Source organism: Ammospiza caudacuta, chromosome 4 (assembly GCF_027887145.1).
Source record: "Ammospiza caudacuta isolate bAmmCau1 chromosome 4, bAmmCau1.pri, whole genome shotgun sequence".
NCBI classification, from domain to species: Eukaryota; Metazoa; Chordata; class Aves; order Passeriformes; family Passerellidae; genus Ammospiza; species Ammospiza caudacuta.
This window is the reverse complement of record NC_080596.1, coordinates 73,124,541-73,148,371: the sequence shown is the minus strand read 5'-3', so window position 1 is coordinate 73,148,371 and position 23,831 is coordinate 73,124,541. Positions and strand designations below refer to the sequence as shown.

The 23,831-nt window shown below is 44.6% G+C and overlaps 1 protein-coding gene across 3 annotated transcripts in view; it reads right to left on the bottom strand.

The window, feature by feature from the left end:
* SLC4A11 (solute carrier family 4 member 11) overlaps positions 1–23,831 on the bottom strand; it is a 98,140-nt gene that overhangs the window by 11,269 nt on the left and 63,040 nt on the right. For all 3 annotated transcript variants that reach the window (XM_058803085.1, XM_058803083.1, XM_058803084.1), the window contains 9 exons: positions 22,984–23,068; positions 15,805–15,930; positions 14,946–15,059; positions 13,432–13,564; positions 13,064–13,137; positions 8,254–8,482; positions 6,950–7,056; positions 5,689–5,857; positions 2,546–2,719 (listed from right to left, as the gene is read on the bottom strand). In XM_058803085.1, coding sequence (XP_058659068.1) covers positions 2,546–2,719; positions 5,689–5,857; positions 6,950–7,056; positions 8,254–8,482; positions 13,064–13,137; positions 13,432–13,564; positions 14,946–15,059; positions 15,805–15,930; positions 22,984–23,068 — 1,211 coding nt within the window. The remainder of the gene's footprint in view (positions 1–2,545; positions 2,720–5,688; positions 5,858–6,949; positions 7,057–8,253; positions 8,483–13,063; positions 13,138–13,431; positions 13,565–14,945; positions 15,060–15,804; positions 15,931–22,983; positions 23,069–23,831) is intronic.

Below are 23,831 nucleotides of genomic sequence, written 5' to 3'. Positions count from 1 at the left end.
GCTGTTTCACACAGAGATCTCTCCTCCTGCTGGGGAGGCTCCTGCCCTGCAAGCACACACAAGTCTGCAAGGGAAGTCATGCAAGTGGAAGAGCTCAGGAACAAAAGGAGCTACAAAATCACATTTCCATCAGAAGCAAGGCTGCAAGAACAAGCTCAGAGTGGCAGCCCTTGGGTAAGAGATTTCTGAAGTTCATGGAATTTTCTGCAGCCATCTCTTAGGGATGCAGCAATCACAGCACTGTGTTTGATCACAGGCAAGATGTACTGCAATTGCTGCCAGCTCCTGCTAATGCCACTTATTAGTTTGGAATATTTTATCAGAACATAGCTATAATTGCTCATAATTGGCCAAACATGATATCTGTAAAACTGATGTTCCCAGCTTTAGATTGGTCTTCTGCTAATTCCAGCACCTCATTTCCAGAATAAGAACATCACAGTCACATTAAATCGACAGAGGAATCCTTGATTTCCATGTGTTCAGAATCTGGTTTGGCCCTTGAGGAAACAGCTCCAGAAAGTCTGTGCTGTGATAGAAATAAAGTAACTAATGGAGATTAAAGAGCATAATCCAGGCTCATTTCCCCAAAATCCTCTAAATATGGCTAGCATGGGATTAGCCATTCCTGAACTTCTCCAAGTAAGCAACAAGAGCCTGTTTGCAGATTGCCACAGGAAACTGAAATCGTTTCTCTACAGGGGAGAAGAAAATTTTGCTTTCAGTGTGACAGATCTTTATCCTTGTTTATATCATCATCCTGTGGGAGCTTTGATTTTGAGTGCAGGGAAGGAGCCTGCCAAGGGAGACAGAGTTGATTTTCTAATTGAGCTTCATTTCTTTTTCAGCAGAGCTGGCTAAGAGGGAAAAAAAAAAAAGAAAAGAAAAAGATGACTGCATTGCTTGGAGCCTCCTGTTCTAGCCCCAGTGCTTTGCAGAGAACAAAAAGCTTAGGTCTCAAAGGGAGTTCAAAGCACCAGGAAACCCTCATTCCCTTTTTCACTCTCAATATCCAGTCCCCAGCACCAATTTGCCTCCAGCAGAGCAGAGCTGTGCCATGAGGAAACATCCTCAGGGTGATCAGGGCAGCACTCAGGCCTCCCAGGATAATCCCTGCAGCTGTATTTTGGACAGAGTGGCCAAAAAGGCCTCTCTGGTGCTTTTATTTGGGGTGAAGGAGGAGAGGAGGGGTGCAGGAATTAGTCCTTAATTCAGGCAGGGGACTTGACTTGGTCAAAGCAAAGCCAGAATACAGAACCATGACAGTGGAAAAACAGGAAAAAGAGGCATTTGGATATTCAAAGTGACAACAGGAGACACAGGAGGGAGGTTTGGCACATGAATTTCAAAGTGTGAGTTTTGCATCTCCCAAAGAAAGAGAGTGCAGGTATCCCAGAGCACATCATGCACATGAGGAGCAAGGGCAAGGATTAAAACTCTACAGAACTCAAATTTCAAAGTTGATTTTTTCTTTAAATAGGGTTTAGCATTTATTCAAGAGAGGTACAACTGTGGAAACAACCAATAGCAACATATCCTCACGGGAACACAAACCCAAGGGACTGATCTCCCAGGAAAAGATCTGTAGAAGAGTTACAGGGTGCAGCAGAACTCAGCAATTTCCAGATGTGGAAGGTGAAATTTGTCCATCTCTGACCCAAAAATCAGCTGTGCCTGGCTGGGCTGGGCCATTTGGCACCAAAACAAGCATGAAGGAAAGACTGAGATTAAGACAGACCTACTCCATCCCCCAAAATCAATGATCACTTAGCATCACTTTTGATAAGTGGCAATGGAGAAAATGGAAACCAAGGCAGGATAATTAAAACTAATGGTATGTGAGTGGAAATTACCACTCCTGTGGTAAAAGCACTCAACTGCAACAGACTGAGATCAAACAGGCCAGATTTGCTCCAGAGCAGAGATTGTTTCATGAGAAAAAGGTTTTTAATTTTTTTTTAATAGGTCTGTGATAAGAATGTGTTGCTCAACTCAGAGCAGCAGAAGAGTTGGTCTTAAATAGAAACCCATGACCCAGCCATGGCTTCACACTTGTTTTTGTTTAAAACCCAGAGAATTTAGGCATCTCCTTCCCAAAATGTGGTGGGAGATGTTATGGGAGCTCTGAAATAATGGTGCATTTTTCCTCCCCTTCGTAATAACCACCAGACAGGTTTCAGGCAGTGAATCAGCTTTGGATTCTTTCTGGGGAAAGCATCCGGAGAGATCCGGCCAAAGCATCTCCTCAGCTTTCCACAAGGCTGAAACTGCAAATGGCCTTGGCTGACTTTTCCAGAGCAGAATTTGCAATGGAGTGGGTGGGATCCCTGTAGGATGCTGCCACTGCCCAGAGCATGAATTTGAGTGCCTGAGTGAAGGGGCTGAAGCCAAATCAAGGTTCATCGGGTGCATCTTTCCATCACTTTCCTATCTGGAATACAACACCCAACACCCCAACCACGCAAACCCACCGTTTCCAAAGGATTGGGAAGGCACAAAAATGAATCCAAAGAGCTCAAAAATGAATCCAAAGAGCCCTACTTACGTCTCATAGATATGTCCACTCTCCACTCTCTCCTCCACGTAGGCCAGGGCCCGGACGTGCATGGGAGAATGCGGGAAGGCCGCGTGGATCCAGGGCAGGCCGAAAACCGAGAGCCCCGTGTTGATCAGTGCCACCAGCAGCAGGTCCCAGTGATAGGCTGTGCCCTTCACCAACCTGCAATGAGCAGTTGGGGACAGCAGTTACACCCTACAGGCTGCCTGTGTCAAACACTCAAGTTCTCACACACACACAGAGATTTCACACCTCTGGATTTACAGTGTGAACGCTAAAGGAGTGAAATGTGATGGTTTGTTCCCCAAAGTTGCTGTCATCTGGACAGAACAATGCTGAGCAGAAAGGCAGCCCATCAAGTAATAGCCCATGAAAATTTCAGTGGTTTTCTCCTACATTTATTGCAGAGTCTACACAAAATCCATGCATGTGTTTGCTCACAGAGTCCACATAAAATCCTGAACATTTGTTGTCAAAGTACTGACACTGAATTTTCTTGTTTGTAAGAACAAGAAACTGATCTGTCTCCTTCCCCACGCGCAGAACATGTGCTTGGTATGCTGCAGTAATCCCCTAATTATGTAATTGCTACTGCATGATAAGAAAATGGGACAGGAATTCATTAAACTTCAGCTCCTCCTTGGTAGTCACAGAATTGTGGAATGGATCACAGAATGGTTTCGGTTGGAAGGAACCTTAAAGATCATCCAGTTCCAACCCCTGCCACAGGCAGGGACACCTTCCACTATCCCAGGTTACTCCAAACCCCATCCTACCTGTCCTTGGACACTTCTAGGGGGGACAGCCACAGCTTCTCTGGGCAACACATTCCAAAATGTTGGTAGCCAGCCAAGGAAATTTGCTCTTAAGTTCATCAAATGCTGCAGAGCCTCCCTGTTTTATTTGTTAGGGGATGGGGAATCTGACAGCCTTCACTGAGGAATCTGAGCACACCAACTTTGCCAGGACTGTGCAGAAAGCAGCACCAAGACTGAACTCACATCGACTTTAACCATTTTTTCCAAGGTCTGTCCCTTTCCTGAATACTCCTATCTTGTAGGAGATATTATGAGATATTATGAGTAAAGAGAGATATAATGCTGAGATATTATGAGTAAAGTTCAGAAAAAAAGCTGGGGAAGGACTCAGCTCTCAGACTTTAAACCCTCACTGAAAGGTCTCAGGCTGAATCTCTGCCACTGGAGCACTTCACACCCTCACACAATGTGAGGGATCAGCTGAATTCTCTGTGGGCACCACCAGCTGGAAAGGGAGCATCATTTAGATGTCAATGCCACCCAAACAAGCTGCAATGAACACCTCTGCACAGACTTGGAGCCACCCATGACACTCCTGGACATGAGGCACATGGAGCTGGCAGAGATGACCCAGCCCATAAAGATCAAAGCCATTGTTTGGGCAGCAGAAATGTGGGGTGGGGCTTGTTTTGGGACAAAAGCCTGGTCCCACTGGGAGTGTCCCCTTCCACTGACTGAGGAGGCTGTGGGGTGAGTGGGTCAGGTAGGTGTCTGCCCTGTAATGCTTCTGGAAGGTGCTGGCAGGAAGGGTGGGATTGCAAACGCACTTCCTGCGTTGGAAACACAGCCCCTGCTCACGTGCTGCTTTCTCTGAGCAAAGGCACCTTCAGCACCCTCAGGGTCATTGTTTGTTGTCCTCCCTATTCTTTTCAGAAGGCTTTAAGGACATTAACCTGTTGGAATGAATCCAGAGGAGGCCACCAAGATTATCAGAGGGATGGAGCACCTCTGCTCTGTGAGGAAAGGCTGAGAGAATTGGGATTGTTCAATTTGGAGGTGACCTCATTGCAGCCTTCCAGGACAAGGGGGAATGGACTCAAACAGACAAAGAGTAGATTTAGATGAGATATTAGAAAATAATCCTTTCCTGTATGGGTGGCACAGATTGCGCAGAGCAGCTGTGGCTGCCCCTGGATCCCTGGAAGTGTCCAAAGTCAGGCTGGATGGGGGTCGGAGCAACCTGGGATAGTGCAAAGTGTCTGTGTTGGCACCACAAACAGATGGTGTCAAGTCCCAGCTTTTACATCTCTAAAAATCCCTGCCCCAACACCTGACCAGCTCAGCTCTGTACCCAGATGCTCTGAAAAGCACTCTAAAAAACTCCAAAGAGTATTTTACATTCCTTAAAGACACTCTAGTGGAAAATACCAAAAGTGTAGAAGAAATTCATCTTAGCCGAGAGATGACCCACTTACATACAGATTTATGCAACACTTAAAGGGATATAATAGAGATAAGAGGTGGTCAAAGGAAACTAAATTAGTGTAGCTGAATTTGAGCTTGTCTCCTCTCTCCTAATACTGTGTCACTCCAGCTACAACATGGAGAATGCTAATGGATATTATGCAAGGAGAGAACCCTCCCACGCATCACATTAGCAAAAAATCCTCAGAGACGTGGTAGTTCCCCTGGAAAAAAAGTCATCCACATTCATTCTTGACATCACATCTGATTGCAGTTGGCACAAAAACATCAGAGGGAATATTTTAATAGTGCAACATCTCAAGTTTGCACACAAGTGAGACTTATCAGACATTGTACATATTGTTTTATTGCACTTCCACCTTTTTTGCAGATGGAATTTACCAACTCCCAACACTCCTGATGCTCAGCTGCAGCACATTGTGCTACAGCATTTATGTAGGTCATTGACTTCTCATTTTCAACAAATTCTCTGTACTGCAAGAGCAGTGCAAGTGTCCACATGTGTCAGACACTCCCTAAAATATCTTGAGGTGCATCCAAAGACCTCAAACTGTACAAAACATCCACTTCACATTCACTACACCACCTCTTGTGTCCCAAACTCTTCCTGAAAAATGCCTTGAGAGTTTTAGAGGACAAACAGTGGTGTTGGGCAGAGAGTAAGGAAGAAACAGGTTGAGGTGATGAGATCGTGGAGGATTTGTGGTTCTGGCTCATTGCCACAACATCAGGCTTTGGGGATGGTGAGGAGTTAAGCAGCAGTTACCTCCACCTGTGACAACAGAAATTCTTAAAAACACACCCTGAATACATTTCTGGTGTTCAGATAAGCTTTGGGCCAGCAGTGGTGGTGACAGACCCAGGGACATCCCTCCACAGAGGTGTTACCTGTTCTCTGGGGCGTTGGTGAGCGACGCGACGATGTTCTGCTCGATGAAGAAGAGCATGGAGAGGAGAAATCCCAGCCCCATGGCACTCATCACTGACCCAATGGACAGGGACTGCACAGGGGCCAGCACAAACAAGCTGTCAGAGGCGTTGTAGTTAAATTTGGACACTGCAAAGAGGAGGGGAAGGATGTTAGGAGGCACCTTCTTATAAAACCATCAATGTTTTACACCACGAAGTACTGGGAAGCAAGCAGGAAAGCAGGAGTGATGCTCTGGCATGTGGGAGCCTGGAGGCCATGGAAGATGGGTCCATCTGGCTGGTTTGGTTTATTTTTTTCCTCCATCCACTTACAACTTGGCTGCCATCCTGATAGGACAGACCACTGCTAGTCCTAGTGAGGCATTACAGATATTGGAGCAAAACAAAAGAGGGAAACTTGTTTTCCACAGATGCAACATGTTTTTAGATGAGGAAGCCTTATTTCTAACCAGCACCATAATGCTCAGCTCATCAACCCACAGAGGCATTTGAGAACTTCCTCATCTCCAACAAGCTGTGCAAGGCATTTTAGTATAAAATCTAAATCAAAACTGCTGCTATTGGAAGCAATCCATGGCTAGGGATAAATCACACATGGCCACATATCATTTTGCAATCCAACTGGATGGAATGGCCATCACAATAAAAAAAAAGCCATTTCTTATTTGTTTCCATACATTTCCTCACATCACCCGCTCACGTCACTGCAGGACAATGCAATTCCTGTCCCCATTATCACTTCCTGATATGGAAAAGTTGATCTATCTGGCCAATGAATGGTGGCTCATTTTTAGATTTCCTTGTGTAACTTAGAGCTGCCCAGATGCTCTGCACCATTTCACCTAAATTAGGAAAACAAACTGGAGACAAAGAGGACAAACTGGGATGACCAACTCCATGTTGATATGACTGGCAACAACCCTTCCTGCCTGCTGATTACTCTGCCCTTTGTTCTTTGCCAGAGATTGTTCATCTCCCTTTTTATGACACATACCTCAAACTCATTGAAAAGACACATCTGGATAATTTTTCTTGCCCCAGCCTCAATCAGGGTTTTGAATTATACAAATCTAACAGTAAGGAAATCTGAGCTCTTGGTGGGAGGTACACAAAGAATTTGTGAAATTATATGGAAGAACTTTATTAGCAAAACCCTTCTAGGATTTCACTTCTCGCTTTCATAAACCCCAGAATTCCAGAGAACAAAACAAGAACTTACTTTCAATTTCATTGAAGATAAAGGAACCCACAATAGAGAAGGTCAAGACTGAAATGGGTAAGGCACAGTCGGACAGAATTTCACGTACCCTCGCGTGCAAATATGGGCTGCAAAAGAGACAAGAAATTCCCATCAGCACCCCACTGTCAGGACAATCACTCAACCCTGACAACATTTAATGTTTAAAAGTGAAAATTCAGTCTCATCTTGCAATGCTAAAGAGATACTCGGAGTGATGAATTAGTCTTTTACTCAGCCCTAAATCTTCTGGAACCTTTGAAGGTTGATGAGTGCAGAAGCAAAACACAAAGACACAAGAAAATAAGATGCAAGCTAGGAAAAAAAAAGGCCTTCAAGCACCAATTTGTGTCTCATTTGCACTTTACTTTAATTGATTCCTGCATCTCAAATGAAGAGTTTTAAGAGCAATAGGACCAAACCCCAAATTAGAGCCAATGTTTGACTCCCGGGAGCACACTGAAGGTACATTCCCAGTAGACCTTCCTGCACCATCAGGAATTTTTGCTCAGCAAAATGGTTCAATGCCTGTTTGGAGGGAGATACAGGGATCCCAAGTGGGAACCCAAAGCTTTTTAGAAAGTCACTTGTGAGGCCAAACCAAAGACAGAAGGACATCATCCACTGAGTGCACATTTTGTTCTGCTGGGAATATTTCCAGGTGGCCCTGGCAAGTTCATCTCTGTCTTTGGCTTCCACCTGATATTCCTGGGTTGCAAAATTGGTGAGGTCACACCTTGAGTGCTGTGTCCAGTTCTGGCCCCTCAGTTTAGGAAGGATGTTGAGATACTTGAGCACGTCCCAAGGAGGGCAACAAGGCTGGTGAGGGGCTGGGAACACAAACCCTGTGAGGAACAATTGAGAGAGCTGGGGGTGTCCAGCCTGGAGAAAAGGAGGCTCAGAGGTGAGCTTATCACTCTCTACAACTCCCTGAAAGGTGGCTGTAGTCAGGTGGGGTTGATCTCTTTCTCCAGGCAGCACTGACAGAACCAGAGGACACAGTCAAGCTGCACCAAGGGAAGTACAGGTTGGATATTAGGAAGAAGTTTTTCACACAATGAGTGATAAAGTTCTGGAATGGGTGCCTGGGGAGGTGGTGGAGTCCCCATCCCTGGGTGTGTTTATAAAAAGACTGAATTTGGCACTCAGTGCCAGGGTTTAGTTGAGGTGTTGGGGCTGGGTTGGACTGGATGATCTTGAAGGTCTTTTCCAACCTGGTCATTCTGTTAATGACTCCCTCAGAGAGAACATGAAACAGCCAGCAGCCTGAGCTCTGAACAACTCACCTTTTCTTGAACTGATAGAGGGTGTGGCCGAGCCAGAGGGTTCCCAACATCAGCATGAGGCTGAGGACAGCGGTCTCGCGCCCGTAGTGGTGCCCATCCTGAGTGCAAGTCTGGTTCTCGCCCACTGAGGAGTTCATCAAGAAGCTGGTGTTGATGCCAAGGCCTGGGATAGCATCAGCTCTTGGTTTTCCACCTCCTGTCTGGTCATTGCGGTAATATGTCTTAAAAACTGCACAAACAACCAACAGGCAAGCGTTAGGAGAAGACAATCAAAGCAAGTTAAATAAAGTGGGTTTCTTGCTTGATCACAAAGTATTAACGTTATGCTTCACCAGCTCTGCCTCTCAAGCCTGCAGAAAGAAATCAGAGCTGTTGCTCTTAGGAAGCCAGCGCTTCACAAAATGATTTTTTCACTTATTTTAACAGTTAATTTAGACTAATCTATAAAGCAACACTGTAAGGACTTCCAGTGCTAATTATGTGGTTTTGTTCCCAACACTGGAAGCACTGCTGTTAGATACACATATAAATATTTCTATCTAGACACCTGCTTTCAGCAGCCTGGCAAACAAATTCCATCAGGATTCTCTGGAAACACTAAGAGCAGCCAGGTTGCACAGATCCTTAAGTGGATTACACAGTGTACACTAATTACTTTTCTTCCAAGGCTAGTCCAGATTTTAGAGGTAAGTGTTGATATGCAAAACCTGGCAGAACATTTAAATTTACATGCAAATTAGAGTTACAGGCCTGAAGTAAACCTGCACAAGCAAAACACCCAGCAATGGAACTGTCCATAAATATTTTAGAACAGCTCAAAGGCATTTATTTAAGGAATGGACAGCTGTAAAGACCCTCTTGTTCTTGAGCATTTACTGTGTTCCCATTTCTATGTCACTGGCTGGCTCCAAGTGTAAAAATATGTTTTTGGGATCACTTCACCTCTTTGGGGAAGAATAGCCTGAAGGAGCAAAGAAAAGCAGAAGATGGGAATTGGGCTCTGCAGCCTCAGTGTTCCCACAATATCTGCTCCAATGGCAACATGCAGCATCCACACTTCCCTATACCCATGGGAAATACAGGAGCATGGAAACCACTACACTGGAACTTTGCAGTCCCACTATCCTTCTTCATTTTGGTCAAAATACCCCTTCAAACTTTGCATAGAGAACTTCAGGGCAAGACCATCCTCTCTAGGCAAAACCACAACCACCTGAAGCTTAGGCTAAAATGCACTTCCTAACATTTCCCTCACTCTCAAATAAAAATCCAGGTTCTAAAAGCACCAAACATTTCAACTTTTCCATCTGCAGTGGCCACAGGGAAAGCAGTGAAGACAAACTAATTCTGAATATTTGAGAGGGAACTTTGAGTGTTCTTGTGCAGCCCAACCAGTATTTGCAACCACCTGGACTGAAGCCCAGGTTGTGTTACTGCTGCTTTGGAGCTCACCCCATTGTAAAAAGCCCCAAGTTCAACAAAGAAGCCATTAGAAATGCAGTAATGATCTTTCCTGCACCATCTTTGGAAGGATTTAAAGGCGCTTTAAAAGGAGTCTGGGCATTCCACAAGTGGATGAGGCTAGCATGGCATGTAGGCCACAAGAGACAAGACTGTCTCTCATTCAATATATCTGTACATAAATTTAAACATCACAGAAGGTTTACAGATCAAAATTTAACCTCTCAAAGTGCACCAGGAGTGAGGAGATCACCTTAAAGCTTCAGAAAGGTTCCCCCAGTGAGGAGCAATCCCATCCTGACCCCGCTCCAGAAAGGTTCCCCAGTGCATGCATCCTCCTTCATTTCCTCCCTCTGTGCTCCAGCTGCCTCAGCCCTGGCAGGACACACACACACCTGCTCTGAAAACAGGTAAAAAAAAATCCTGGGCCCCAGGGCACTGCCATGACCCAGAGCCTGGCACAGAATGGCTCGTTAGAAGATTTGCACTTTCCGGCTCTGAACGCCAAAGGATGCTTTTGTCCTGACAAAAATTATTCTGGCAGCATTTCCTGGGAATTCACAGCTGGCCAGGGAGAAAAGCCTGCTCACCCTGAGTGCTGCTGAGTCCCAGAGACACATCTGAGCATCAGAGAAACCAGCAGCACAAACAAGCCAGGAACTACAGAGAATGTATTTGCGTTCCTCTGGATTAAAATTTGGACTGGAATGAGTAACAAACAAGTGATTTTGTTTTGGGTCTTGCAGATTTTCTCAAGCTCCCACAGATGGCTATAATGCAATAATATATTTAGGGCTGGGATATATTGCAAGAATATATTTGGGGCTGATCTTTGGTGCTCAGCTTGACTACATAACTCCACATTCCATCTCTGAGGTTGCAATTCCATTTATATGCACCAACCCAGGCAGGATTGCTCCAGTCCCTCCTGGATAAGAGGAAAAAACCTTGATTTACTCTTGTATTTAATTCAAGCAACGAGAACACGCCAAGAGAGTGGAAGCCTTCATCCCGTACCACCTTGCTGGGAAAGGATTTGATTCCTGAACATTTCTGGTTTGTTTTTGCACCAGAGCTCAGTGAACCTCGCTGCCATCATCCAGAGAGAGCAGAGCCAGGGGTGCCCTGGCTGAAGCCAAGCCCTTCTCCAGCCTCCAACAACATGAGCTGGCTTTGTTTTCCTCTGCCTGCTCACCACCATTTCCTGCTCAGTGCAGATGTCAAGATCAAACAAACACAGCCTCGGTGGCCGGGCCAGGCAGTGAAAACAAAGTGTCACCGGACCGTGTGGCTTTGGCTCCCGTCCCCTCCTTTCCTGCATGTGTACCTTGCACAGAATCAAGGCTATGAACAGGCTGGGAAAATGTCTGGGAAGAGGTGGCATTGTCCCCTGGCACTCAAAAAGCCAAGGCACTAACAGGACACATTTAAACAGCACCGAAAAAATACCAGCTTTCACTTCCTACTGAACTGCTCAACCAAAATTTTGAGTGGGAGGAGGAGGAGGTGGCAGCAGTGAACCATCACCTCCTCAAAAACAGGCAGGGAAGAACAAAGATGAGCCTGTGGCCATGAGTTGCACTGGTGACATGTTTTTAAATGTGGGCTCTAAGAGGGTTAAGGATAAAGTCTGTGCCTGCCAGCACCGGTGCCGTCCTGTGTCTGGAAACAGCTTTGGTCCCACCTGTGGACCCCTGAACGCTCCCAGGTGCAGCTGAAGCCAACATGAGCTGGCAAAGGAATGTTGGTGTGACTTTATCACCATCATTCCTACAAATTCATCCCTTCACAAGTACAAAGAACATTCAACTGGTTCACTAATCACACGTAAAATCACAGAAGGTGTTGGGTTGGAAGAGATCTTTAAGATCATCTTGTTCCACCCCCTGGCATGGGCAGGGACATCTTCCACTATCCCAGGGTGCTCCAAGTCCCATCCAACCTGGCCTTGAACACTTCCAGGGATCCAGAGGCAGCCACAGCTTCTCTGGGTACTCTGCCAGGGCCTCACCACCCTCACAGTGAAGAATTTCTCCCTAATATCCAATCTAAACCTGATTTCTGTCAGTAAGGCCACTGCCCCTTGTCTTACAGCATCTTCTCCTGTTCCCACTGCAATACTCCAAGGATTTTCTTGCATATTACTGAAAGTCTGGCAAAACAAGAGCAATGGATGCTTCCTGCATTTTTAACCTCTGCTATGGGAGATCAGCTCTGGGCTACAGAAACTTTGTGAATATTTGCTAATTTTTACACAGCAGCTGAATGTTCTTTTGAGGACCACCTGGAGACTGCCCCATGCCTCCAGGACAGGGCACTGACTGCACACACTCAGCAAAGCTCACAGAGTCAACAACTATCCCATAAAACCTCTGCCTCACCAAGCTCTAAGCAGGATATTTAAGAGATGCAGGTGTTCTACAGAGAAAAAAACACCCTCTGATTGCACAATCAAAGCACACAAGGCAATTAAGGATTCCCAGTCAAGCGAGAAAGTTTCTCACTTCAAATTGCACTGCAGTGTCAAATCTCTTGGAAAGCATTCCCTTGCAAGCCTGAGTGTCTTAAAAACAAGGAGTGTGCTTGGGTGTATCCTGAAGGATTTCAAAGATAGCTCAAATTTTGGGATGCTGGACAGCAGGTCATAAAAATCAAGGAATTGTCCGGCTCCTTACTGGGATGAACAGAAATGCTGATATTCACAAGGTATTTCTGCTACCATGATTCACCTTCTCAAATACCTCCTGCCAATCCCCATGGGGAGGGAGAGAAGTTTCAGAGGAATCTGTCACACCTCAAGGTTCTCCATGGAGATGTAGAATTTAACCCAGAAATGGGAAAACCAAGTGGTTTGAAAGGGCAGAGGAGCTTCAAGAAGGTGCTGGAGGCACTGCAGTCCTTGTATTGACATTAAAGAAGGGTCTCAGAGCTCAGGGAAACAAAGAAATCCCAACCCATCTTTCAACTCCCCTCCACAGAGTCTGAATAATGTGTCAAGGAATAAGGACTCCAAACACTGCATTCAAATTGGACTTTTTTCTTTTTTCAAAACCAAACTGCAATCAGGAGGAAGCACTCACATCAATAACATAATGGTTTCTCCATTTGGTGGAAGTTTAGAAACCAATTCTGTCTCAACCAACAGAAATCAGAGCTGCTAAAAATTCTGCACACCCAGGTAAATTGCTGACAAAGGGCTGCTCCTATCTCACACACTGATTTTCTTTTTTCCCCTGAAGACTTTGAACACAGAACAAGCAAACATCACACATTTTTGCAGCCTTGTGCTTGCCTTTGACAAGGCAGCAAAGCAGAGATCTGCTCTGAAAAACTCTGTTGCAAGACTTACCTTTAATAATGCCTTTGATGGCATCAAGCACAAATGTGATGGATATAAAAAGTGCAATTATTTCTTCTGTTGACCTGCGGAAAAAGCCCAGGAATTAATAGAGCTGCATTCAACTCTGCTCAAAGAAAAATCAGCATATTCATCAATTTACATGAAAATACACCAATTTGAGTTAGGCTCCAACTTAGAAACAAAACCCAGTAAATCAGAGAACTTCTTTCAAGCTGGAACAATAAGCCAAAATGATACTTTCCTCCTCTCACAAAATACATTTTGCAGCAAGTTCATAATTAAGGAGCTGGTGGAATGTGTAATTTTTCCATTTGAAGAATAATCTGATCAAAATATGACTTCTTGAAAATAGCTACCTTTTAAAGAGCTTCATCAGGAGGCTGACATTAAAGAGGGAGTAGATCACAAGGAAAAAGCTGTTCCAGAGTCCAATCCAGGCATAGAAAGCATTGAAATCCAAGTTGTAGTCGTCACAGATTCCTTGGATGACTGCAAATGTGAAGCATTCATGTGTCACAATCAACTCCTGTCACTGCCACCCAGTGATCCCCATCTGCTCCAGGCCAAAAAGAACCAATTTCAAGACTTTACCCCAATGCATTTATTACAGATACCATTAAATCCATATTCCTGCACTTCCACTGGATCAACACAAACTGTTCTCCCCTTCCACCAGGATAAATGGGGAGAGACACTTGGAAAAATACTCCCCCCTTACTGCTCAAAGCAATTTTCCTTGGGATTGAAGCCACAAAAGCAGTTGGCATTTGCTCTCAGTGACATTTTGGGATGCTGTTGAGCAAGGGGTGTCACAGCTGCTCTTTCCAGCCCCATCATCTGATCATCCCCGCAGATACTGAGCTTGTTCCTCTGGCTGATCTCTAGTTCATTGAGATCAACTTGCTGTACCTGGAAAGCTGCTGATCATACTTTAAAACATTGATTAAAAAAATCCAAAACTCAACAAACCCAAAAAACTTTGTCTCAAGCTGCACTTCCACTGGATCAACACAAACTGTTCTCTCCTTCTACCAGGAGAAATGGGCAGAGACACTTGGAAAAATATTCCCCCCCCATACAGCTCAAAGTAATTTTTCTAGGGATTGAGGCCACAAAAGCAGTTGGCATTTGCTCTCAGTGACATTTTGGGATGCTGTTGAGCAAGGGGTGTCACAGCTGCTCTTTCCAGCTGCTCACAGCCCATCCTCTGATTATCCCCACAGATACTGAGCTTGTTCCTCTGGCTGATCTCTAGTTCATTGAGATCAGCTTGCTGTACCTGGAAAGCTGCTGATCATACTTTAAAACACTGATTAGAAAAATTCAAAACTCAACAGACCCAAAAAACTTTGTTTCAAGCTGGTTAAATGCAGTCACATGAGAAAACTATTACTTAAACAGATTTCCTCACTGAAGCTGAAGAAATGCTTCTTTTCATGAATTTTTTTCTCTGCAAAATGATTTCTTCAGAAAAACAACTTGAACTAAACCAGGTCTCGATGATCCCTGTGGGTCCCTTCCAACTTAGGATATTCTGATGGTGATGGAAAGGGGAGGAATTTGATTCAGGTTTTGAATTCCAGAACATCTTGAGCTGGAAGGGACCCCTCAGGATTATCCATCCAACTCCTGGCCCCACACAGGACATCCCAACAATCTCATTATGTACTTTAGAGCCTTGTCAAAGTATTCCTTGACTTTGTGCCCTGTAATTCCCCAGGGGAGCTTGTTCCCATCCCCACCACCCTCTGGGGGAGAACTTTCCCTGATAGCAGCCATTAAACATCAATTTATCAAACAAACCCAACTCAAACTCTACAAAGCTCTCACCCAAAGTCCCAATCCCTCAAATCCCCCGCTGCAGACTCACCACTGATGTAGATGGCCAAGGGAGCTGTGGTCAGCAGCACCACCAGGGGCTGCCCTGAGAAGAGGGCGTAGAGCAGCCCTCCAATGCACTGCCCGAAAATCGTCTTCCGCACATCTGGAATTGGGGAGGGTGGAAACAAAAACAGGGAGTTGGGTCAATCCCTGCCTCATCCAGGAGCTTCCACAGGGCACAGAAACCAACCACTCATAAGAAGAAGAAATGTTTATAGAGTGTACAGGTGACATACTCATAAATCAAAAAGTGAGCCTTTATTCGTATCCATAATTTTGGTTTTCAGATGTTCAGTTAACTGGTGGACTCTGGAATTTTTAATGTGTATGGTTTTATTTTATATATACATTTTAAATGTATTTATTTTATTTTATATACATTTTAAATGTATTTGTTTTATTTTAACACCTATAAGACATAACCAGTGCTTGTTTGAACTGTGACTGCAGCACAAACTGCTTCTACAACTGGGATAAAGGATGATGTTTAGCTCTATCTCAGGGATTTCAATGCTGGCAATCAAATCCAGGTCAAAATCACAGCAGCTTGTACCAAGAAAAATGTGCAAATAATTACATTAAGTCAGCATAATTCAAAAATACAGTAGCATACATCTGTATCAGTCCAAGTCAGATGACAACACCCAAAGCAGTGTTCAATTTTTCTGGTTTTTAACAAAAGCAATAAACTTAATTAGAAAAAAATCCTTCAGTCATGATTTTGGGTTTGTTTTCCCTCTGCAAATAAAAACTCTCAGAACTTTCTGTGACCATAATGAAATTTTGAATACATGGAATCAAATGCACAAAACTGGTAAGTTTAAGAAGCACAAAACTGATGAACTCACCAATAGCTCCTCGGGTATTTTCATCATTGAGGGACCCAAAAGCAATGGCTGGAAGGAGGCAGGCAAAGTACAGAAAGATCATGGTTGTGATGTATTTCCCTATAGCTTTGTTGCTCCCAATAATACCTGGGGCAAACCACAATAAAAATCGTGTTGGTAAAGCACTGAAAACCTTCTCACATCAGCCACAGCCACTGTTAGTTCATCTTGAGAAGCAGAAATTCAATCCACACTTTAAATATGTAACCAAACTGTTAATATTTGATTAGGCACAACTCACACTCTTCTGTTCATCTGGGACCAGAAGTAGCACCAAAATTGCCACCAGACATTTTTGACATCATCAAAACAGGAAATACAAGAAGCTTTTTGCTCAGTTTTGTCAGTCCCCATAGCTTGGAAGAGGATCAAGGCAGAAACTGTAAGTTTAGGGTTCATAAACCCCCACTCCTGCCTTTTTAACACCAACTTCTCAGGCATTCTGGACTGTGTCCCTAATGAGCTTCACAACAATCTCTTGTCTTCCCTACTCTTGTCTTGGGCAGAAAAACATGAAACACTTCATTTTTCCCTAGACAGAAATCTAAGGCTGTAGGTTTGATCAATAATATGCTACTCTGAGCCAAAAAATGGCAGAAGGACAAAAAACAAACAGCCCCAGAGGTCAGGAATGGCTGCCCTGAGGTTTGATTTACCAAGCCCTGCTGAAAGAGCAGCCTCTCTCTTTTCCATCCACTCACTCCTCTCATCTCCATCGGAAAAAAACACACCAGGCCAAAACACAAAGCAGCCAGAAAGAGAATTAAAGTGTCAGAATATGAATTTAAGAGCCTCTGAAGTAGCTTCCCTTCCCCTTCCTGTTTTCAGGCTGATGCTGATATGAGCTCACTGGGGATGCACAGGAGAAAGGATGAGATGACAGCAGCTGATGTTGCTCCAGAAGAACACAAGTTTTTCCACAGAACAGAGAGGATGCACTGGAAAAAGTCTCCTCAGCCTCCAGGCTGCCTGTGCCACCATCCTTGGTGGTGCTGTTCCTCTAAAACAGCTGGAGGTGCTTGGAGCTGCCCAATTCCCCTTTCTGGAAGGCTCCAGAGCCAAGAATTCCCACATAGGAATCTGCCCTGAGCTGCCAAATGTCTATCTAAGCTTTTGCAGCATCAGTCCCTTGCTGAGAGAGGTAAAACCAAAAAAAAAAAAAAAAAAGAGTTGGATCAGATAAAGGAGGGTTTGGCTTTTGAGGTTATTGGTGCCACACTGAAAATCTTTATCGCCAGAATGAAAAGAACAAAAATCTCTCAATGACTTTGGGATCTTATCTAACATCTGCTTTCTGCACCATTTGCAGGGCAGAGATAAGGATGGGAGGAGGATGTAAAAACCCAAAAATCAAAGGTGATGTGTAATGAACAGGCAGCCACATGAATAAAGGACACCTTGTGAGGTGCCTGCTTGCAGGCAGGAGAGGAACAGACACAAACAGCACTTCTGATGCTCAGCATCCTCAAAGTCCAGGCTAAAACCTGACAAGAGACACCTCAAGCATGCAAATATGAGTTTGACCTTTTGGGACTCATCAGACCCAGCTGTTCCCAGGCAAATTCCTTTGCATTTATTGGGAAGATCCAGAAACCACAGGTCACATTCCTGACCACTCCTGGCAACCCAAAGGGTTGGAATTTAATTCTCACAGATGAAGACATCCTGTGATCCTGACTCCAACCTCACAGCCCAAACTGCTTGAAGCCTTTAGAGAAAAGGAAGGATTTGGAAGACAAAGGGCTGAGGGGTGGCTCCATGAGCAGACATGGTCACACCCTGGTTCAGAGGATTCTCTGTCACTCCAAAATATTGTTTTTTGGACAAGGGAGTCTTTTCAATATGAAAGGTCAGGGGCAACGATGCCTGGAAGCTTTGAAATAATTTCTGAAAGGACAACCAGGTCCAGTGAAGCAAATAATATCTTTTTTTAAAAGGTTCAGGTGGTTAAACTGTAGTATGAGAGGGCAGAAGGAAGAAACCTTGAAGAGCATCACAAAATTTCATTTTCAGATTCCATCCTGGCAAAGGAGCCCTTGCTGGTCATGGAGGTCCTTATGCATAAGGACATGGCCTCAAGCTGCACCACGGGAGTTCAGCTGAACATCAGGAGGAATTTCTTCATGGAAAAGGTTGTTAAACACTGGAATGGGCTGTCCAGGGAGTGCCCAGCCCTGGAGCTGTCCAAGGAAGGACTGGAGGTGGCACTCAGTGCTCTGGGCTGGGGACAAGGTGGGGATTGGGCAAAGCTTGGACTTAATCTTGGAGGTTTTTCCCAACTTCAGTGATTCTGTGATTCATCCTGGCTGGATCCAAGACTTCCAGCACTTTCTTTAATCCATAATCAGCCAGATAAGATTCTAGGATCAAGAATCCTTCTGGTGGGCAGTGAAATTCACTTTGTAATGGAGACAATAATTAAACACACTCCTTCCCAAAGCTGACTGCTCACTCTTTAATAGCAGTCACGACCAAACATTGCCTCTCCTTGTACAGATCCACCTGTACAGCAACAGGCACTGAAATCCAGCATTAATCACATTTACCCTTCTGCCTTTTTGAAGCCAACATCTGGTGAAACATTTTCAGGAAGTTTTGCAGCCCATGGACTGCTGTGGCTTCATTCAGAAGAAGGTGAGATGCATTTTGATGATATTTCATCTGTGACAAGGCTCATAAAGCCACTGAAAAACGTGTCACTCCACCTGCACCACGGAAATTTATAGCATAAAAATCAACTTTTGGTCCAGCTGTGGAATTTGAGTAGCTGATTATTACAGGAGCATTCCCCTGAAATTAAGGTATAGCTACACACTGGAATGGGGAGCAATTATGTTCATCAACGTGACAGTTCCATTTTACCTGCCTGGATTTCTGAAATCTCACAGTTTGTAGAGACAAAGTTACAGTTTCAGGGGAAACTGCAGCAATTCTGGCCTCATTTTGCTTGGGATTCCACAGCAGTAACTCAATGACCAGCAGCCATAAAAACTGGGTTTATAGCTCCTGAAGTCTATTAATTGTGTATTTACTAAATCAAAATCACAACTGATGGACATTCTCTGAACTGCCTTTTAATGTTTCTTCCCAATTCTCTGAAACATCCTGTGCAAAGAAAATTTAATTACAATGACCTGCAGCATAGCAGCAAGGATGTGTTTATTAAAGCCCTAATAAAAAAAAAATAAAATTTCATATTAAAAACACTGTAAAACTCAGAATTACAAACTTCTCCTAAAGCCCTCAAGCTGGGCTTTCACTTATGTGGTGGCTGCTGGACTCTGCCCAATGTTGTGAAGATGAATCTTCCCTGAAGTCCTGTGAGGAATAAATCACAGAACAAGTGGGACTAAGAACTCAACTGGAAAAGGAAATCCACTCAGGGAGTTTGGAGCAGAAGCCAAGCATATGCTGAGAGCAGAGAGGCATGAAAAATCAGATCAAGGCTCACTCCTTTCCCTTTCCATCTCACTTCCTTCAGCCCATTCCCCAAGAAATCCTGGGTCTCTTGGAAGGTAACATCCATCCACAAAACATGATGCATCTTTAGAACATTCCCATCCACCGCTGACACACAGAGACCCCAAAGCAACCCAGGCTGGATGTTTTGGGCAATCATGACAAGTTTGGGATGTTAAACTTTGGCACCCAGGTGGTATTTAGGGATGAAGGGCTGCAGGGTGATGCAGGAGCTCCCCCAGATCTGATCTAAGGCAGGAGAGACAGAGAGAAAGGGAAAGGCCTCTCTGCAATCCCTTTATTTCCCCTCCTTCCCCAGGAATGGAATCCTGACAGACAAGGTGGCCAAGGCAACCAGGCAGGAAAGCTGATGAGGATTTGGCACAAATCAAAACCAGTCCATGGTCAACATTTCAGCTCTGGGTTCAGATCAAGGTTTAAACTCTTAGACAGCCAGCAACAAAAGTTCTCTTTCAAATCCAATTTCTCCAACATTTTAAAGCCTTCTAAGCATGCCCACATTGCAGGGAGCTTTGGAGATCTCCCTCCTGCAAAACAGCACAGCAAATCCCAAGGATGCTGCCAGCAGACCTCAGGAGCTGGTTAGGGATCCTCTGCAGGACCAAGGACAGGGAGGAATCCACACTTCCAGCAGAACTTTCCACCCATCACAACCAGGTATCAAAGACACAAGCTCAAAAAAAAAACCAAGGAGAAAGAATAAACATCAGTTTTTCTCTTTTTCCTTCATTTTCCCTGAAGGAGGTGAAGGAATATGGATGTTGAAGAACACAGCATCAAAGCTCACCATTAAAATCTCAGGCACCTCCCATTTCCCACTGGGCACTTCGGGCACTGCAATTGTGTTTGTTCCTCTGTGCTGTCCCAGAAAATAACACTGAAGAATGAGGACAGCAGCTTTCAGGAGTTTCAGAAATCTTGTATCTGAGTCCAGGCAGAATCCCCTTTCTCTCAAAACAGCCTCAATATAAAGAAATTTCTGGAAGCTCCAGTTTGAGGCTTAAAGAGTAATAAAATTGACTCACAGGTGCTCTGAGCCAATTTGACAGGATCAGGATGAAGTTCAGTCACAATGTTTTTTCAAGATAGAATCCTACACACAAAGGTAACAGCCAAATGGAGTAAATTCAAGTTTAAAGGAAAACTACAGGATTCTCAGATTCACCATAGCCCAGCTGTTCATCTTTAGATGCTCCTGCTGGAGACATCTATTAAAAGTCATCTTTATCACCAAAATCCTGGGAAAAAAGTTTAGAAAACTCTTTCTTGATCCTCTGACCCATTCAGTAAAATGCACAAGACTCTGCCACAAAATTAAGTTGATGAGTTCTTAATCTGGAGTAAAAAGGGAAAAAAATAAAAGAGAAAGACTTTTCCTTTAAGGATAATTTGTGCAGTATGTGAAGAGGACAGATCCCACAAAACTCCAACTAGCCAAAGACTTGCTGGTCCTACAAAAAACCTCATTATTTATCCCCCTGCTCCTGATGGGTTTATGTGTCTAACCCCAAACCCCAGGATGCTTCTGAGATTGAGGATTTAGAGACTCCAACCAACCAAACCCAGCATCTTTATAATTCAGAGCTCTTTGATGGTGCACATGTGGCTATCTGGAGTGCAGACACTGGGATAGTTCAAATCCCTCATGTTCTGCTGCACCACTGCTTTGAGATGCTCCAGGAATTCCACATTCCTGATCACCTTCAGTCTCAGCGGTTTATGGCACATGCTTCATGCTCCATCTGCTTTTCATTTCAAGCAGTTCCTTAAAGAATTCATCCTAATTTCTGGTTTCTGAAAAGAAATGGCCATACTAACATGGAGTATTTTTTAGAAAATCCCCTTTTTCTATTGAAAGGGCACAACTGCTCCCAAAATGAGAACCTCCCATTTGAGCTGAAGTAGTTCTGGAGTTTTACTGGGCTCTTTTCCACTCTCCAGAAGTTGTATTACAAATCACTGACACTTTTTAACCTGTGGTTGCATTTTATCCCAATTTTATGCCTATTCTGTACATCATTATGTGCAAAGCCTGCAGAGCTGACAGCCAAGAGCCCAGGGCTGAGGCAGCACCCACAGGGTCCAGACAGATGGATGCAGACAGAGCCACAATATGGACCCAGAAGGGGACTCCTAAATCTGCTGACAGCCAGAATTGGCTGCAGGACCAAAATCTGATGGTTTTGTGCCTGCTGAGCTCAGACAGGCACAGCAGACACTGCTCTGTCTTGAGGTGAACATGGGTCCCCACAAGGCACTTCTGCAGCAGTTCCCTTCTAAAGTGCTTCAAAATCCATTTATAATGAAAAATGAGCTTTTGACAGCTCTAGAAAGCAACAGCCAAAGGGATGAAGTGTCCAGATTAGGAGCTGAAGTCCCCTGCCAGACCTGATGCCAGTGATGCACACAGCAAAAATTGTTTCTGTTTTATCCAAATCCTTGCTGCTCCCCTGAAAATCATTTTACATCCCCCATCCTCCTCAAAATACTCTCAAATCCCCAGAGAAATCAGCATTAGCCCTCCTATCACACCAAGTCTCCTGAAAATAAGTTCCATCCCAGCAGTGCCAAAGCACCCAGCACTCAATCCCTCTGCCAAGCCAACATCTCATTCTGTTCCTCTGCTGGATGGAAGGGAGTGAGGACACACATCCACAGCCTTGGCCAGGCTTCTCTGAAGCTTAAGCTGCCTGTGGAAGATGGCTTTGCAAGAGAAGACTCAGAAAATTGGGGTCTGGGTGGGCATCTTGGTTTTTTTAAGCCTAATCCAAAGAAAATCACCTTCATCTCATGAGCCTTCACAGCCCTGGTGCACTGAGGAAGGCAGGGACACACACTTGAGCTAAGGTGGATTTAACAGCAGGAAGGGATACATTCCTGATACAGCTGATAAATCTCCAAGGTTCTCCCTGCCTACACTTTAAATCTCTGTTTTATTTGAACTTTCTGGGTATGAGATTGAATATATTAACCAGCTCCCCAACAAGCAGCAGGAAACACGTTTTGATGTCAGGCTGGGGCTCTGTAACCTCACTTTGCCCTGAAGATTCTGCCCTGCCTTCAAGAAAGCGAAAGTCTGTGAGTGAAAAGGGAGAAAACAACTCTTCAAAACCCCAAGGCCACTGTGGGAGCTGCATCAGGCTGAGGCTCACTTTAAACACTGTGTGCTGCTCGTGTGATCTGGCGGCAGCGGACGAGCCGTATCCTGTTTTTCACAACACCGGGCTGAAGTTGCTGCAGCTCACATTTTGTTTAAGCATTCTCAACTCCCACAGCATCACTATAATTAGTGTGGAGCCAGCTTGCAGAGGCAGCAGAAAGGGCCTATCAGGCCAGTGCTGAGTAATTAGATTGCAAGGAGTTGATGTGAGTCTACACACGGTAATAATCGATCCATTTAATCACCGCTTAATAAAAATTAAAACCCTCATCCGCGCACAGCCAGCACCTTCATTAAGGAAACTCTGCAGGAGCCTCCTCTCCAGTGCTCCACGCTGCCCATTCACAGGCTTTTGCCAAAACACCCTTTTAAACAAGGGCCAGGAGAGCTGTTACACATATCAAAGCACACATTGAATGCACACTGTAAACAGGACATCACATCACAAAAAAAAAATTCCCCACTCGGGGCAGCGCTTCCATAAACATTGGCCAACGTACCATCGGTGAAATCCAGCGCGTACACTGGGAATCTTCGTGCAATGTCATCAGAAATCCCCTTGCCAATACTGAGAAAGTCGTGCAGCTGAAGAAAGGAAGGAAGTGCTGTGTCAGTGTAAGGGCTCATGCATTGTTAAAGAGATTAAGCTCCTTATTCAAGCCTGATAGGAGCGAGAGGGCTCGTTTTCAATAGGGCATTCAAATCCCATCTTGTCGTGATAATAAAAATAAACTCGCCCAGATTCAATTTATATCCTCATAGCATTGTAAAGGAGAAAATCCCCCAGACCACCCTGTTTTCCTCCCTTCCTTCCCTTTTCCCCCTCCCATCCCTATCTGCATCCCTGCTTTGCAGGTGAGGGAGCTGAGGATCCACTGGATGGATCAAACATTGGGTGTCCTGGGGTTGAACACGTCTGAGGTGCCTTCCCCATCCCTTCACACAACTTTTCCTTTAGATGCCAGCACAAAAATTCTCCTAAATCCATGTGAAACCTCTGAAAGAGGATCCCCAGCAAGTGCTTTGCTATGGCAAAGGGAGACCTCAAAAGATGCGAGGAAATTCAGGCTGTCTGCACCTCAAACTCCATCAACAGGGAAAAGCTTGAGTAAATCCACACAACCATCATTTCTGCCCTTAAAACACAATAAAAACACTGGGGAAGGGTTCCAAAAATCCAACATTTTCCCTTTTATTCCTGGTTTGGGGGCCTGCAAGGTGCAGTGGGATTGCTGACAGGATCTGCTGCTCACCACAGGCAATGAGGAGCTTGTCAGGAATATGTGACAGCTGCTATTGACTCTCAGCCTCCCAATCCTCACAAGTCCTTCCTTATGGAAAGCACATG